The 17,205-nt window shown below is 48.3% G+C and overlaps 1 protein-coding gene across 1 annotated transcript in view; it reads right to left on the bottom strand.

The window, feature by feature from the left end:
* Positions 1–10,607, bottom strand: part of JPH2 (junctophilin 2) — a 58,122-nt gene extending 47,515 nt beyond the window's left edge. The window contains exon 1 of the mRNA XM_037044113.1: positions 9,719–10,607. Within this exon, the coding sequence (XP_036900008.1) occupies positions 9,719–10,097 (379 nt within the window). The 5' untranslated portion in view covers positions 10,098–10,607. The remainder of the gene's footprint in view (positions 1–9,718) is intronic.
* Positions 10,608–17,205: the final 6,598 nt, after the last annotated feature.

Genomic DNA, 17,205 nt, shown 5'->3' on the forward strand with positions numbered 1-17,205 from the left:
TCTTAGGTTCCCTTCTATATGAGCCTGTTAGTGGATCTGTACTTCATGGCATGGCTTTGAGTGAGCCGAATGATCCCTTTGGGTGAGCATTGAAACTAAGCTCCGTTTCCCCTAACAATCCCAAAGCCTAGCTCTCTGGTTGGCCTGCAAGCTGGCACCAAGCTCCCTTCCCGTGGCTCCCAAATGCTGCCGCCCATCAAAGCTCCTCTGTCTCCAGTTTCCCAGGATCACCACTCTAAGACCCAAAGTGGAGGAGCTGACGACAAATGTCACCAGCTCCCAGGAGCAGGGTCAGGTGGCGGGGGTGTTTGAAGAGTCCCTGTAGCCTGTGGGGCTCCACCACCCCCACATCCAGAGGCTGCTGCCCCAGATGACGCCCCGCAGCTTACACAAGAAGCGGGGGATTAACTAGGCAACATCGCCTGGGTGCTGACAGCCGGGGTCCTGTGCCCTGGGCGGGGCCCCTTTGCCAGACACTGGGACAGCTCAGCAACCCCAAGGGCTTTGGAAACTAGAAACAATTGGGTGTGTGGAGTAGGGAAGCAAAGGGACCCAAGGGAGAGTGTCTGGGTTTAGAAGGAGGACCCCCAGTGGTCATTCAGGCCCCCCCCCGTGTGCCGGCCTCCCCACAGCCCTCATATCCCTGTGGCATGTCCCCGTGGCAAGCATCTGTCACCCACGGTGTCCAACACTGAGCTCCTGACCTTTCCGAACCCTTGTCCCATCTCGGTTCGGGACAGTGCCATCCTGCTGTGACTCAGTCCAAAGCCAGGGAACCACCCCGACTCCTCTTCTTCTCGCCCCCCACCCAGTCGATCAGCAAACCCTGTGGCTCTACCACCACACTGGATCCAGAGCTCACCCGCAGCTCCCACCTCTGCCGCGACAGGACAGGGTCCACACCACCCTTGCTTCTCACCTGTGTTGCCCAAACTCACTAATTGGTCCCCCTGCCCCTCCCCTTTCTGCATCACCTCCTCTCCCTGAAAGGTTCTCTCAACACCATAGCCAAAGGCATCCCTTTCAACAGAGTCAGATCATGTCACTTTTAGAGTTCCCATGTTTCTCAGGGTAGGAGCCACATTTTTACAGTGGCCGACAGGTCCCTGCAGGAAGTGGCCCCTCTCCACCCTTCCTGGCAGGAATGTGACAGGTGTTGTCACATCGTTCCTTATATTGTACATTTCATCAAGGGCCCACAGTGTCAGGCTGTCTTGTCACCAATGCTGTGAAACTGGATCACTTTGTGAAGATGGTATCCATAAAGGATTCCAAATAAATTAAAAATAAAAGGACTAAAAACTGCCGTACATGCCAAACAGCATTTCTGGCAAGCATCAGTGTGTGGTCCCCACTCTAGGCCATTCAAGCATGTGCTCGAATACTTCAGCCACAAGTGGCTCACTACCTGCATGGTAGGCGGAGGGGGTTCTGTTGTTCCACTGTCCCTCGACCACTCTGGATTTTGTCAGCTAGGTCTGGACCCATCAGCTCTTAGTTACACAGGAGTGAGTAGGGGCCCTGGGTGCTTCACTCAGGAACAGGCCAAATTTCTCACCTGCTCTGCAGCTCTGGCTTAGCAGGGGTAGGAGACAACAGAATGACACTCTGGCCGATGACAGGAAGCAAGCCCCATACCCTGCACCCCATCCTCAACCAAGGCCCTGAGAAAATAAATGACTTGACATTCCTTGCAAGGGTGTTTCAGCAAGGGCTGGTCTGGGGAACAGCTGCTGGGGACATGGAATTTTGCAGGCCCTGGAAACTTGCTGAATCCCAGGGGAACAGCCTTGGACAGGGGCACATCGGAGGGACTTGGTCGGTTAGACACATGCATCATGGAAAACAAGGTCACGGAGAGGAAAGAGTAATTATGACCACTTCCCTGTCTTGCTGGGACCCCTGGGGTCCCAGGTAATGCCAAGGACGTGGCATGACAGCAACTCAGCCAGCTGTCACGCTGACCCCTGGCTGTGAACCGGGGCATGAGATTTTCAAGATGAGGTTATATTATGCTGATTCTACATTCGAAATGGAATCGTGCCTGGCATGGATTTCATTCACGCTGGCAGCACGCAAGGCAGAACTAAGTGAATCAAAGTCTCGGCTTATTAACTGCGCCAAAGTCAGAAGCTAGTTTTTGTGCTGAAATATTCTCTTCCCAAAGCAGAGACAGCTGAAGCTCAGGCCATCCTGAGTTAGTTCTCCCTTTAGATTGTACACAGAAATACAGACATAATCATATATATTCCAGCATTCCTACAGAATAGGCATTATGCTCTGTATTATCTCATTTCATTGTTTCAATCATAGTTTAAGGGAGATGTTACATCCTTAATGGGAAAGAAGAAATAGAAGCTCGGAAAGGTTACGTGATGTCCCTGTGTTTGTAGAATTGAGAGGTGTCACTGCTGGGATTTGAACCCAGATCTGGCTGCTCTAAGCCCTGAGTGTCTAAGTGTCAGAGTCTCCCTCAGATTCTCCTAGGACCATCACACTTGGTTTTTAACAGCAATCAAGAAATTTTCAACTAAAATGTTTTTCTTAAATCGGAAAATCAAAACCAAAGAAAGCCCTGGCTGGTGTGGCTCAGTTGGTTGGGCATCATCCCATAAAGCAAAAGGTCACCAGTTTGATTCCCAGGCAGGACATGTGCCTGGGTTGCAGGTTCGGTCCCTAGTCAGGGTGCTTATGAGACTCGACCTGTCAATGTTTCTCTCTTGCATCAATGTTTCTCTTCCTGTCTTTCTCCCTCCCTTCCTCCCTCTCTCTCTAGAAAAAAAAAATAATAATACCGCTAGAACTAAGAAATTAATTTAGCAAGGTGAAAGGATTCGAAGTCAATATTTAGAACTAATTGTATTCCTATGACCTAGCAATAAACAGTTGGAAAAATAAAATTTAGAATGCCATTTACAATACCACAAAAATACTTGTTAATTTTATTTATCAAAAGATACGCAAGACACTGAAAACTGCAAAACATTCCCAAGTGAAATTAAAGAAAACGTGAATAAATAAGGATATGCAAGAACACCAGGTCTGTGGACTGGAAGTCTTGGTGCTGTGAAGATGTCCATTCTCTCCAAATGATGTATAGATTTAATGTATTTTAAATCAAATTCCCAGCAGGCTTTGCAGTAGAAATCAATGAGCTGCTTTTATAATATATATAGAAATGGAAATGACCTATAGTCACCCAAACTGTCTTCAACAAGATGAGCAAAGTTGCAGGGTTTATTCTGATTTAAAATTTACTATAAGACTCCAGTAACCATGGCAGCATAGTATTGGCATAAAGATAGGAAAATACATCAATAGAAAGAATATTCCTTTGGGGAGCAATTAAATAGATAAATATGGAAGTCAAGTTGATTCAAAGAACACCTATCATGGGCCCAGATAATGTGACACCAGGTGCTGCCGCCCGGGACTCGATCCCGGCGAATTCTTTCAGCTTCCATTTCCAGAGTCAGCTGGGCAAAAAGGAGTTCAAGGTATCAGCTTTGGGCAGGAGGAAAAAAATTAAGCATATTTAGAACATGCTTGGGTTTTTGACCCTGTTCTTATAGTTAAACATACACATATCAAATAAAAGTGCTAGGCAGATGCCAAACTCTAAGTGTTTTTACATATATCGGGGTACCATTTAACTCTCCAAACAAGATATCAATGAGGTAGAATAATAGATCTATGAACGCGATCAAATAAAAGAGAAAATGGCAAGCACTGCGTTGAGAAAGAGGACTACTGTTTCATGAGATCTGGTTTTACATTTTTGTGTGTGTGTGGAGACCCAAAACGTGCAGTGCACATCCTATGGCGGTTGCAGTCATAAACGTTTGGAAGCCACGAGTGTAGTAGGTGAGAGAGTTGTTAAGAAGCCTCAGTGACATAATGCATGTAGGGTTCTTAGCACAGAGCCTGGCACATAGTACAGACTCTGTAGGTGATAAATGCAGTTACTGTGGCTACGGTCAAGGCCAGGTTCACAGGCATTTATGTTTCCTTAGTGGGTGCACAGGGCCCTGGGCTTAGAAGGGCCCTGCACTTGGTTGAATGCTCTGATGTCACCACCTTAAAATTCTTAATGATTTAGAAGAAGGGGTCCAACATTTCCATTTTGTGCCAGCCCCCCCCCCAAATTATGTAGCTAGTTCTGATTATTCTCCGAAGTTATTTATCATTTATTAAAATACTTGTATCATGAAATATTTAACTATCACTTATTATTATCAAATCCTATCTGTCTCTTATTAGCTGGAGGACTGTGAGTGAAAATACTTAAAATAGTCTGTGTCTCTGTTTCCTTACCTATAAAGTAGGGGTAATGCAGATTATGGAAAACATGTGGAGAGTCCTCAAAAAATTAAAAATAGAGCTGCCATATTATCCAGTGATCCACTTCTGGGTATTTATCTGAATAGTGCAGAAACACTACTTCAAAAAGACACACACACCTCTGTGTTCCCTGCAGCATTATTAGTAATGGCCGAGATGTGGAAGCGGCCTAGGTATCCACAAATAAACAAGCGGGTGAAGGAGATGTGGTGCGTACACACAATGGGCTATTATTCAGCCTCAGAAATGAATGAACTCTTGCCATTTCCGACAACATAGATGGATCTTGAGAGCATTATGTTAAGTGAAATAAGAGAAAGACAAACACTGTATGATCTCACTTATATGTGGAATATAAAAAGTAAAATAAGGGAATAAACAAAACAAGACAGAAACAGGTCCATAGATAGAACAAGCTGATGGTTGCCAAAAGGTGGGGAGGGAAATTTAAAAAAAAAATTTAATATAAGAAAAAGAGAAAATACAGGTTTCTTTTTTCAACAAATGGCGTTATCTAAAAATAAATTAAAATGTAAAACCTTTCATCTGATAGGGAAGATGAACTCGATCCTTAGTCTCTTCTTTTCCTGGTAAATCAAACCGATCATTTTAATGTGTCCTTGTAAACAACTGAACACACATGAGCACTAGCAGCGTGCCCCCCACGAGGTCACTGGGGGAGTTTAACCAACATGCACACCACACACCAGAACTGCGCTGGGCACGCCGTATGCACTCCCCAAATGTTAGCTATTATTATTCTTATTAGCTTTATTTTGTAAAAAAAGTCCATCGTGGGCCTGATTTTTCCACTGCACATTTGTGGAGCGCATTGCTATATTAGATCAATGGTGGGGGCCCATGTGAGAGCACCTAAGCACAGACGCACACTTTGCACCTCAGTGTCAGGGCAGTTACCAGCCACCGAGGCCAAGGCTCAGGCCCCAGGTCAGGAACCTCCGAAAGCAAAGATCACTAAAGGCCCTTCTAGTCCTGAAGTCTGTGGGTCTCTGGGGTGGGAACAGTCTGGTAGCCCCGCAGTACACATGGGCTCCGCAGTGGGCTTGCTTTGGGGTTTCAAGTCAGCGGCTATTTTCAGCATGGCTATATATGGCCAGGGGAGGAATGAGGGCTATAGGCAGGGGAGGGGTACCAAGAGGCTTGCCTCGGGGTTTAGGAGGCCAGAGCCCCTTGCCTGTACCACCTTCCCTTTCCCACCAGGAAACTGGGGAGCTAAACCTACAGCCAAAGACACAAGCATGGAGGCCGAGGGCCTGAGCAGGTAGGAAAGGCAGCGGCTTCCGGGAAGATGCCAGGTCAAATCACTTTAGAGCTGTGATTTTCAAACTTTTTGACCATGATCAGCAATAAGAAAGACACATGACATCATAACACACACATAAACACAGACATTTTTAGACACACACATATCTATCTTCAACTGAGCACATAGTTCAGGAAACAACGTTTGATCTTATTCTCTATGAAACACTGTGATATTTTCTATTCTTTCACTTAAAAAAATGCAGGTCAGCCCTGGCTGGTGTAGCTCAGTGGATTGAGCACGGGCCTGCGAACCAGAGGATCGCGGTTCAATTCCCAGTCAGGGCANGCTGTGATTTTCAAACTTTTTGACCATGATCAGCAATAAGAAAGACACATGACATCATAACACACACATAAACACAGACATTTTTAGACACACACATATCTATCTTCAACTGAGCACATAGTTCAGGAAACAATGTTTGATCTTATTCTCTATGAAACACTGTGATATTTTCTATTCTTTCACTTAAAAAAATGCAGGTCATGACCCACTAAATTGATTTTGCCACCTCTTCATGGGTTAATACCTCCAGTTTGGAAAACTGCTGTCTTCTTTGTCCGGAGAAGGCACCCATAGGTGCGGTGCGGGAGTGGAAGAAAGGGGACACACGGTCCCTTTGGTCATTATGTCTCAAAACTGTGAATAACATCTAAGTTTCAGCTTGACATCTAGCTGGGTGGCAAGTTTTGGACCCCCTGGCTTTGTACACTCCGTTCTCTCTACCTGGAGCGCTCTTCTCCCACCCATCACCCAGCTCACTCCTGACTTCACAGTCAGGCTTGCCACTTACTCCAGGAAGCCTCCCTGAATGCCTAGGTCTGGCCAGATGCCTCTCTCTTGCTCCTTTAGTCCTCAGTAGTACTCCCCTGCCTGGCACCCAACACACTAGGACAATTTCATGTTAGATTCTCTGGAAGACGGGCACCTTCTATTCATTCTGTTTATTTCTACACTCTAGTCTGCCCCCTGCCTCCCACCCCAGTGTAGTGTAGCTCAGGCTTCATAACAATCACTCAATAAATTTATTGAATGAATTAATGATAGTTAATTCTAATAAAAGCAACTACCATTTACTGAGGGCCCATTTATCCCATGGGGAATCTTAGGAGAGATTAGGATAAGTTCATTTTATGGATGAGGAAACTAAGGCTGTAAGAGATTAAATAGTGTGATTGAGCCAGGAGGTGTAATGACCCAGGGCCATCTGACTCCCAGCCGTTCATAATCACAGGATCTTATTTGTGCACATTCCCCTAGTGCTACCCAGGATGGGGCAAAGGGCAGGTCCTTAACAAACCCTCCGGAACCGATGACAGGTTGATTAAAGAGATTTTCCAAAGCAGTGGCCACATCTAATTTTGGAGAGTTGCACCTCATGTGCAGCTTGGGAGAAAGGATCTGTAAGGTTTCCCAGCTGCCCGAATGTGGGCTCTCTCATTCGGGAAGAGAGTCTGGAAATCAGAGGAGTGGGTCTTCTCACCTGGACACACCCAGGACAAAACCCAGGCCCCCTAAAGCCATCTCAATCTGGCGCCTGCCCACATCTCCGGCACCAACCTGGCCGGCTCCACTCAGCCACTCTGTTCTGACACCCTGGTATTCTCGCTATTTCTCAGACATGCCAAGCCCAGTCTTGTCTCAGGGTCTTTGCCATGGTCATTCCCGCCACCTGGAAGGAAGTCTTCACTCTAGCACTCTCCACCCTGCTTCTCAGACTACCCTATCCAAAAAAATCACCCTGTTCCTTCTTTGCTATTTTTTCCATAACACTTGTAACATCTGGAAATTACATATATGTTTGCTTTCCAGTTTATTTCAGTGTTCTTCATGAGACAGGGAGCTCCCTGAGGACTGTGCTTACGTTCTGCCTCAGCCCCTGGAACTCGTGTGGGATGGTGCCGGACACATAGTTGATGCTCTGAAATATCGGTCACTTGAATGAATGAATGATGAATGAATGAATGGGTTCTTCCCTCTCCCCCTTTAAATGTACTGGGAGATCATCCCAGAGCCTCCTGGAAATGTGTGTCCCTGTGACTCACATCCACACACCAATACACACACACAACTTGGTTTGGAGACGGCGAAAAGGAACAGGGAGAAACAGTTGGCACACGTGTACTGTGCACCTCTTTGCAAAGGTCACTGGCACCTGGCAGGCACTCGGGTCATCACCATCTCACAGCCGGAGAAACTGAGGCTCCCTCACCGCTTGTCCCCAGCACTTAGCATAGTGTTGGACATGAGGATCCAGGGAACTGAACTGCACTGAACTGCAGAGGTTCAGCAAACAGCTTAAGGTCACCGATTAGGAAGTGTGGTGCCAGGATTTGTCCTCAGTGGGATCCAGTTCCAGCCAGGGCTGTGCCACTACCTTTGTGCACATGGAAACTCCAGGGACGCAGCCCCGCTAACATCCCGACACTTTCAGGGCAGGCCCTGGCCCGGCACCCACCAACCGGCAGCCCCGTCAGGGGCCCATCCTACACTGGAGGTGGCTCTCTCTGTATGCAAGGGCCTCAGCTGGAGCAAACCCTCCACCCTGGGCTGACTGTGCCCTTCCTGCCCCACCCCAGTCCACTCCCAGACGGCCCACCCCCTGCCCTCTGCTATAAAGAGGGCAGACTAGTGATGAATTCAATATACAACAAATGCCCACTGGTGCTAAACAGGTATATTTCCTAATGAGCCATAGTTTTGAGTTATCTATGTCAGTGCCTCTTCCCAACAGGGCATGCGAGGAAGACGACGTCATAGAATGATCCCAAGCTGGAAGGAACCTGAATGAACACCTGAAGCAGGAGCCAGTGAACTGTCCTTGTGGAGTCGAATAGTAAGTCTTAGGCTTTTGGGCCAACAGGTAAAATTGATGATGTTGTATAGGGACTTCCATATAGTTTTCACGAGTCACAAAATAGTGTTCTTTTAATTTTTTCCCCCAAATATTTCAAAATGGGAAATTACTGTCAGCTCACAAGCTGTCCCCAAACAGGCAGCAGGCCAGCCTAGCCCGCTATCTAAAGTTTGGGAGCCCGTGACTTTGAAGAACTACTTCTTAAGCGTTAACATGCATAAAAAGTGCTGGACGAGCTTAAAACCGATGTCTGGGCCGACCCTCAAGAGATTCTGATTTCGCAGGTCTAGGGCTGACCCCTGACTTTGCTTCTGACTATGGAGACAGATGCTGCCGCCTGTCCACTGACTATATTTTGAGCAGTATGGATATTTGAAAACCTCCCATTTCATGGACGAGGAAACTGAGAGTGATATCTCCAAAGTGACACCCCAGGGATCAGGTGATGATATCTGTTCTGCCACTTCCTAAGGCTGTTTTGCCACAAAATAATTCCTCTCCGGTTCCTGAACCCACTGAGTCCTCTGGTCCTTCTGGTCTCTCCCACGCCCACCCTCACAAATGCAGTTTGCCCATCGAGATCCAGCTCAGACATCCCCTCATCTAAGGGTTCTTCTCTTTATCGCCACAGTGCTCGGTACGTACCTGTGCATCGTGGTTTGTCTACAAGCCTATCTTTGAAGCCCCGGGCTCTACCTTATTCCTCTTTATCTCTAACCCTTTTACAATGCCTGGCAAATAGGAGGCATCACAGAAATATGCACTGAATAAAAGGATGCATGGATGTAAGGATGGGTGGGTGGGTGAATGAATACTTCATGACCTATTCCTGGAAGATAATTTCCATGGCAAAGTTGAGCCGAGAGCCCAGTTCTTCTAAAGCACACCCTGGTGTATATCCCACGGCTGACTGCATACCTAGCGTGTAAACAGTAGCCGTTACGTGTGAATGAACGCGTGTTGAGTTTGCCTCCGTATGGCAGGCCTTGTGCTTAGCACTCCTGCCAGTCCTCCCAATAGCCCGTCATTGGCCCCACTGTTCCGAACATGAAAACGGATGCAGAGAGAGGCAGAGTAAGTAGCTTGCCGCACAGCAGATAACATCCAGGCCCCTCTGATTCTGTGTTATACTGTCCCGTGCTCCTCCGCCCTGCACTGCGTTCCTCCCCCACCAGGCCCCAGCCCGGACTCACCTCCGTCTGCATAGGTCTCAGTGCCATAGCCGTCCTGCAGGCCGTTGTTCCAGGTGCCCTCGTATTTGGCACCGCTGCTGCTGCTCTGCCGGATTCCATAGCGTCCCTTGAAGCCGTGTGTCCATTCGCCCTTGTAGAGCCATCGGCCCTTGGTCTCTATGCCCAGCCCGTGCCTTTTGCCCTGGCTCCAGTATCCCTCGAAGGTGTTTCCACTGGGCCAGGTGTAGACACCCGCCACCTCAAAGCCGAAGTTCCAGGAGCCTGAGTACTCTCCCTGGCCCTTGGGGCCGGTGCACAGCCCATGCCCGTGGGCCTTTCCGTTCTCCCAGCCCCCGCAGTATGCCCCGCCATCGTCAAAGTCAAAGCGGCCCCCACTCATCTCATCATAGCCCCCAACCTGACTGTCCTCCAGCTTGGGGGTTGAGGGCGATGGGGGTGCCAGTGGCACTCTCCAAGCTCGCTCAGGGCTGGGCCCCCCACTCACCACCACCACCACCGCACCCCAGCAGGGGGGAAGCAAGATGCCACCAGAGGCTGATCGCGCCCAGGAGCCAAGTCAGCACTGAGTCCGCTGGTCAGTGCCATGCCTGGGAGGCCCCCACTCAGTCAGCCAGAGGACGGCTGCCAGCTGGGAAGGAAGTGGGAAGGAAAGTTTCAAAGCCTCCACAGAGCGTCCCGAGTCTGGCTTCCATGGAGTCAAAGGAAAAACACTGTGATTCCTTTAAGAAGCACAGTGAAAGGATAGGTGGAGGGATCCCCAGTCCGGCTCAAAGAGGGGAAATTCCCCTCGGTGACAGTCCCAGCCCCCCAGGCTGAATTCCTGCAGCCTGCTGGCCCCCTTCTCCTCCACCCTGTGGGTGTGCGGGACTGTCGATCTCCCCGATGCTGCCCCGCCCCTCTCCAGTCCTGCCCTCCTTCCCGGACAGAAAGGTCAGTGTTGCCCTAACAAGGCCATTGGATCTCAGAAGCGGCTCCCAAAATAACCCCCTGGCCAGCCCAGCCTCCTTCAAAGCGGGAGGGGTGTTTCAGACGGGGCTGGTGCTCCAGACCCTGGGAGTGGCTGGAGGGACAAGGAAGGGAAGCTGAGAGCCTGTAGGCAGCTGGGGCAGTCTGGAGGCTTCTCTCCCCCTGGGTAAGAGCTCCCTCCTACCCTCAGGGCCCCCGGAGTCTGCGGGAAGGGAGGGGGGCAGCAGGATGGGGAGGGGAGAGGGAGGGAAGAGTAGCAGAACACCCAGTCCTGGCACATTGAATGTCCCCCAGAGCAAGTCCCAGCCCCACCACCACTCACATGCCCTCCTGGGTCCTGGGGCTGGGGCATCACTGCCAACCCCCAAAAAAGGAATCTGGTGACCTAAAGAGAAAGGAATGGGGCCTGGTTTTACATGATTTTGAAAGCAGAAGAGGGAACTCAAGAAGAGAGGTGGGGTTCTGGAAACAGACTGGGGATACAGCACGTCTGAGTGCAGTGCTCGTGAACAACCCCCAATTCCCCGCACCCGGGAACCCTGAGAAAACCCTGGGAAGAACCTGTGCAAAGGGCACCGAGGCATCACTCCTGTTCTCTCCCACAAAGGGAAGTGCCTGCTCCGAGGGGCTAGGGGTCTGGCCTCTAACTCTGAGACACAGGTTGCCTGTTGTGTTGGAATGAGTTCCTCTCAGAAACATGGAAGGATCATGGTTTTTTAAAAATTCTTTCCAAGCTCTCTTGTGCTCTGGTGTCCAAAGAGCCTGCGAAATGCAGGCTTCATAAAGCTCTTGGGGCAGGGTCAGGAGGGAAGGGCCAGGGCACATTCCCAGTACTCAGGTTCCCACCAAACGCCAGCAAGAGGGACAAATAAATCTCCAGGACGTGAAGCTGTGGCAGGGCTAATGGCTGGAAATCCCAACTGAGCCCAGGGTTCACAGGAGCATGGAGTAATTCGGGGCGGTAGGAACCACCAAGAACAGGAAGCCGCGCGCGCGTGTGTGTGTGTGTGTGTGTGTGTGTAATGAAGGAGGGTAGAAACCACTGAAGAAGCAAGCCCAGGAGGCCCATGAGAACAGAAGACTCTTATCTGACTTCAAACTTACGCCCAAATTGCATGAGGACTCAGGGCTCTTAAAGTCACTGAAGTTTTGTTCAATTCAGAAACGGATAGAAAATACTCTCTCCCTTCCTTGAGGCGGACTCCTGGTCTCTAAGACTTGGTACCTTCATCATTCACAGCCCCCTGCCTTAAAGGGCCCCTTCTGTGTCCATGTTTCAGCCCCGGGTACAAACACCCAGCCATTGTGCTCTCACTGGCTGTTTGCCAGGCCAGCAAGCAGCGAATCGCTGGAGATAACGACTGTATCAGCTGGGTTTTGTCTCACCACCCCGCTGGGTTGACTGACAGCCTGCTTGCACACTTCACTGCTAAGAACACCTTAGTGCTGTCCCCAGAAAGTCCCGCTTTTGCCACTTCCCACCAAAGTCTTTGGAGAATCACACCTTTCTTTCTAGCCCTGCTCTCAAGGGGAGGGGAAAGGGCATCTCGAATGGGAAGCTAGAGTGGTTGGAGTTGCCCAGGTTCAGTAAGTACCCTTTGTAGTTAAATGCTGAGCAAATCACCATAATCCTGTTCTAAGGTGAGGTGGCCCCTGTCTACTAGAGAACTGTTCGCCTACATACATTTAGCCGCTGTTCATCCATACAGCTCCCTACGGGGATTCCCTACCAAGGACCTGTACACATCAGAACCACCAGTAGAAACAGATTACAGATCCCCCCCAACCTACTCAGTTAGATTGTGGGGTAAGGCTGGCGCTGTTGCAATCTTTTTAAAAGTTCAGACGCATCTGATTCTCATTCCTGGTTAAGAACCACTGTATGTTGTCAAATTAAGAAACTGTTGTTTAATAACATTTACATATTCATGAATCTTCTTACTCACCATAGGCTGTGTCTGTTACCACACTCAAGGCTTTCGCCACTTGGGGTGCTTTGCTCAAAAATGGGACAGCGTGGCTGTGCCAGGGTAGACTGGTTTACTTGCAGCAAGTAAAGGCAGGAATTCACATCCCCAGTTCTGTCCCCTGGCAGGGAGGCTTGGCCATCACTTAGATACACTATGTGGTCAATTTCAGGTTGATTTTCATTTCGGAGGTCAGTTGGCTAGTTTTATCCCTTTCAGTTCCTGCCAGCTCATCCTGTTTACTGCTACATCTGCAAAACACTGCTACACTTTAACATTTAGCAAGAAATAACTCTTAGGAAGAATGGCTCAGACCTTGAGACCTGGTCTATCTAGTAGGTAGGGTGGATAGTAGTGGAGTTAGATACGTGTTCAAATCCCAATTCTGCCCCTCACAAGCTGCCTGACCTTGGACCAGTTGTTTATTTCTTTGAGCCACAGATTCTTCAGCTGTAAAATTACCTCTTTCAAAAGATTGTTAGTGTTAAGGATAACAGTATCTACCTTATATGGCTGGGTGAAGATCACATGAGTCAATACTGTGAAAAAAAGACTTAGAACACTAAATGCCTAATATATGTTAGCTATTATTGATGTTATTCTCACATAAGTTACTTTTCAAACTATCATGCTTAATAAAGTAGTCACCAAAGAGGGAAGAGATCTCTCTAAATATTAAGTTCTCAGCCTCTGGAGTATTCCTTACTCTTCTCAACCTGTTTACTCAACATTAGTCTGTGGTTTTTTATTTTCTAAACTGACCATCAATCTTACTGTTCAAGGGACACTTTGACTTCTTAAAAGTTTAAGTAAATTCTTTGTCGAATTTGCCCCCCCCCCCCCTGCNCCCCCCCCCCCCCCCCCCCAGCTTCCTGACCTGCGATCTCTTTTTGGCCCCGCCCGCTAAACCGGTGCTTTTGGGGAAAGGGAGACCTCTCCTGGCCATATGTGCATTGCAACAGGTTTTCCGTAATGGAATGGAATTGACTAAACTTGGAGTGAATTTTAAACCGTGTTTAATTTAAAAGTATCTATCCCATTCCTCTTTCTCCCCGGTCTTTTCTTGTTCCATGGTCCTTTGGTCCAATGGAGCAGTCACTTGCTCCCTGTTTCCTTCTCAACTTCTCAAGAGCAACTGCTTCTTAGGGAGCCCGGAGAGAAGGGAACTGAAAATCCAGAACAGAGGGAACTGCACACAGAAAATCCACTTGAGTTCTCAGCGTCGAATACTCTGCCGAAGAAGGCTCACCTCCCCAGACAAGAGTCCCGGCCGGTTAGGTGGCTCTCCACAAGCTGGCTCCTACCCCGGACTAGGAGTTGTTCGAAGCAAGGATCATCTTCGTTCCAAAGCAACACACGAACGCAACTCTGTGCCTGGCACTGTGGCTCATCTCTGTATGCCCAGTGCCTGCACAGAGCCGGTGCCCCTCTTCTCTCCTTTGCAGCATCAGGCAATTGACAGCTCCCTGCTTGAAGCGCTTTTTCACTTGACTTCTATAACTCCTCTCTTGGTTCTGCTCCTGCTGCTCCTTCTAAGACTTTTACTGGTTCCTCTTCATGCCCTTGCCCTCTGTCTCTTGAGAATGTCCCAGAGCTTGGTCCTAGGACCAATTCTTCATTCGCTTCCTGGGTGATCTTCAGTCTAGTTTAAATAATGTCCATGTACTGATGGCTCCTATATCTGTATTTCCAGTCTGTACCTCTCCCCCATATCCAGCCACCATCTCGACACCTCTTCGTATGTCAGAAGCCTCTCGGACTTGAGATCAAACCAAATTCCTGTTTTCCCCTCCCAGATCTGCCCCTCCAGCTACCTCCCAGCTTATTAAAACCACTGGAGTCATCCTTAATTCCCGTCTTGCTCCCACACCGGATGTCTATCAGCAAATCCCATCAGCTCTGCCTTCAGTATAATTTCAGGGCACATCTCTGCTCTGCCGCCAGTGTCCAAGCTGCTGGAAACTATTGTCCGATTTACCGCAACAGCCTCCTCTCGGCCCTCCCTGCTTCTCCCTCCCTTAGCTCGCCCACAGCACTTAGTGCTCTTCCAGAAGGCCGGTCTGGTGTCATGTCTCTTCTCCCCCAACCACCCCCACAGTTCCCTGTCTCCTTAGGAGTCAAAGCCTTTAAACAACCTGTGAGGTCCTCTGTGATCTGTCACTGCCCCATGCTTCTTTGACCTTGCCTGCCTCAGGCCCCAGATACCCTTCCTGTTCCTTTTGCCACCAACACGCTCTTCCCCAGATACCCACGTAGCTGGCTCCCTCACTTTGCTCACGTTGTTCGACTCTCAGCCCAAATGCCACCTTGTCACAGAGGCTTAGCTGATCACCCCAAATAAAACAGCAGCCCCTTGCCCAGCCCTCAGTCCCCCAGTCCTCCTCTCGGTGGCACTTCCTCTGGAGACAGGGATGCTGTTCCACTTACTGTCCTATTCCCAGCACCTGGTGGAGCGTTTCTGGTGTGCAGCAGGCACTTGATACATGTGCTGGATGAGTGAATGTTTAACGAATAATTATTAAGTAAAGGTACATGTCAGGATGCTACTGTTCCAAACATGAGAGCAAAAAATTACTCAGTCCACAACCTGAATGTTTTTCCAGATGCTTCGGAGAAAGGTTAGTTCAGTAAGTTGCACTCACAAAATTTGGTCAAATGTCCCAATGAGGGATGCATAGCACATTTGGCCTAACTGGGCCTGGAGAGAGTAATTTTTAGCTTTAAGATTCATGATGTGAGGAAGATACCAAGATGTAAATACGTACCACTCATTCCTACAAATCTGGAATGCCGAAGCCTTCAGGAGTTTGCTCAGCCAGGAACTTGGGCTTTTCGATCCTGACAGGCCCTCCTCCCAACAACTCTGTACGAAGGGAAAGTGGGTCACCTTCATTCTCTCATGACTGTTCCATTAACGTGCAGAACTAAGTAAATCACCAGGTGGCTCGTTTGAAAAGCAAACCAAACAGGTCTTAGACTTAGGAACCACCTGAATTCAAGTAACATGTTTGCCCATTCGTCCCACTCCTCTCCACTGGAAAAAGGGGAGCAAGACCAGAGTTGTGGGGGTGAGGGTGAGTGGTGGGCACCTTTACAACCAACTCTAACGGCCTGGATTAGTGGTTCTCCAAGTGTGGTCTGGGAATCTGATTTTTTAGAAAATCTGCAAGGTCAAAGCTATTTTCATATTAACATAGTCTTTACCTTTTCCGAGCACAGTGTCTCACAAGTGTCATTTTCCAGAGGTAACATGACAAGCAATGTCCTAAGACACCAAATGCAGAAGCAGGCCGACATGAGAATCTAGCCATCTTTAATTAAGCCAGACATTAAAGAGATGTACATAAATGTAGAACAATACCAGTCTCCTTAGTGTTTTTTGTTTTGAAGAAGTTCCCCCCCCCCATTTCTAATGTTTATCTATATAGCCCTGGCTGGTGTGACTCAGTGGATTGAGTGTCAACCTGAAAACCGAAAGGTCTCTAGTTTGGTTCCCAGTCAGGGCACATGCCTGGGAATGCGGGCCTGGTCCCCAGTTGGGGGTGTGTGAGAAGCAACTGATTGACAGATCTCTTGAACTTCTGTATTTCTCTCCCTTTCTCCGTCCCTCCTCCTCTCTAAAAATATCTTTAAAAAATAAAATGCTTATATATTAACAAATGGATTTATGGATTACCACATATTTTTAAAATGTTTTAATTTCTAATATGGTGAATAGTGATAAATATAACCCACCTATGTAAAAGCTCTTTGGGATCCTCAATTTGTAAGTATACAGTCTTGAGACTAACAAGTTTCAGACCTGCTGCTTTAGCTATGTGAAATAGTACGTTATCAGCATTAGGAAACCTCTCATAATTCCCAGTGCTGTACTTTGCTCCCTTGCTTGAAAACATCTTCAGATGTCACTAAATCCATACTGAACTAGTAACTAGGTCTCTCACTACTGAAGTTCAGGCTGTTCTGGTAAATACCCTGCCCACCTCTCCAAGTACAAACCATCTATTTGCGAAGCCCAGACCCCACTGACATGGATCAGTGCCACAAACAGTGGGGTATTTTAGTGAAGAGCAACTTTATCTTGTAACCTAAATAAAACAAACTTTTTGTTAACATGGTGTTAAAATGGCTCGACAGCCCTGCTGATGCGGCTCAGCTGGAGCATCCCACTGTAACTGAAAGGTCGGCTGCAGGTTCAACTGCCCGTCAGAACACCTGCCTAGGTTGGGGGTTTGATCCCTGGTTCAGGCTTGTATAGTGGGCAGCCCATCGATGCTTCTCTCGCACTGATATTTCTCTCTACCCCTTGGTCTGAAAGCAGTGAAAAAAGTGTCCTCGGGTGAGGATGAAATAATAAAATGGCTAGAAAATTTTCCACTCAATTCATGGGTATGTCACGACTGGTCTGAGTTAGAAATTATGTGGCATAAATATACTTTGAAGTCACCTGAAAAAAACAGGGATTCGTCCTGCGGCTGAAACTGAGGGCAGACTTCTTTACCAAACTTTGGAGGGCATTTTTGAATGACCAATTATCCAGCCAGAACATCTGCC

This window comes from Sturnira hondurensis, unplaced genomic scaffold (assembly GCF_014824575.4).
Source record: "Sturnira hondurensis isolate 20B ecotype Veracruz unplaced genomic scaffold, ASM1482457v3 Scaffold0004136, whole genome shotgun sequence".
Taxonomy (NCBI): Eukaryota; Metazoa; Chordata; class Mammalia; order Chiroptera; family Phyllostomidae; genus Sturnira; species Sturnira hondurensis.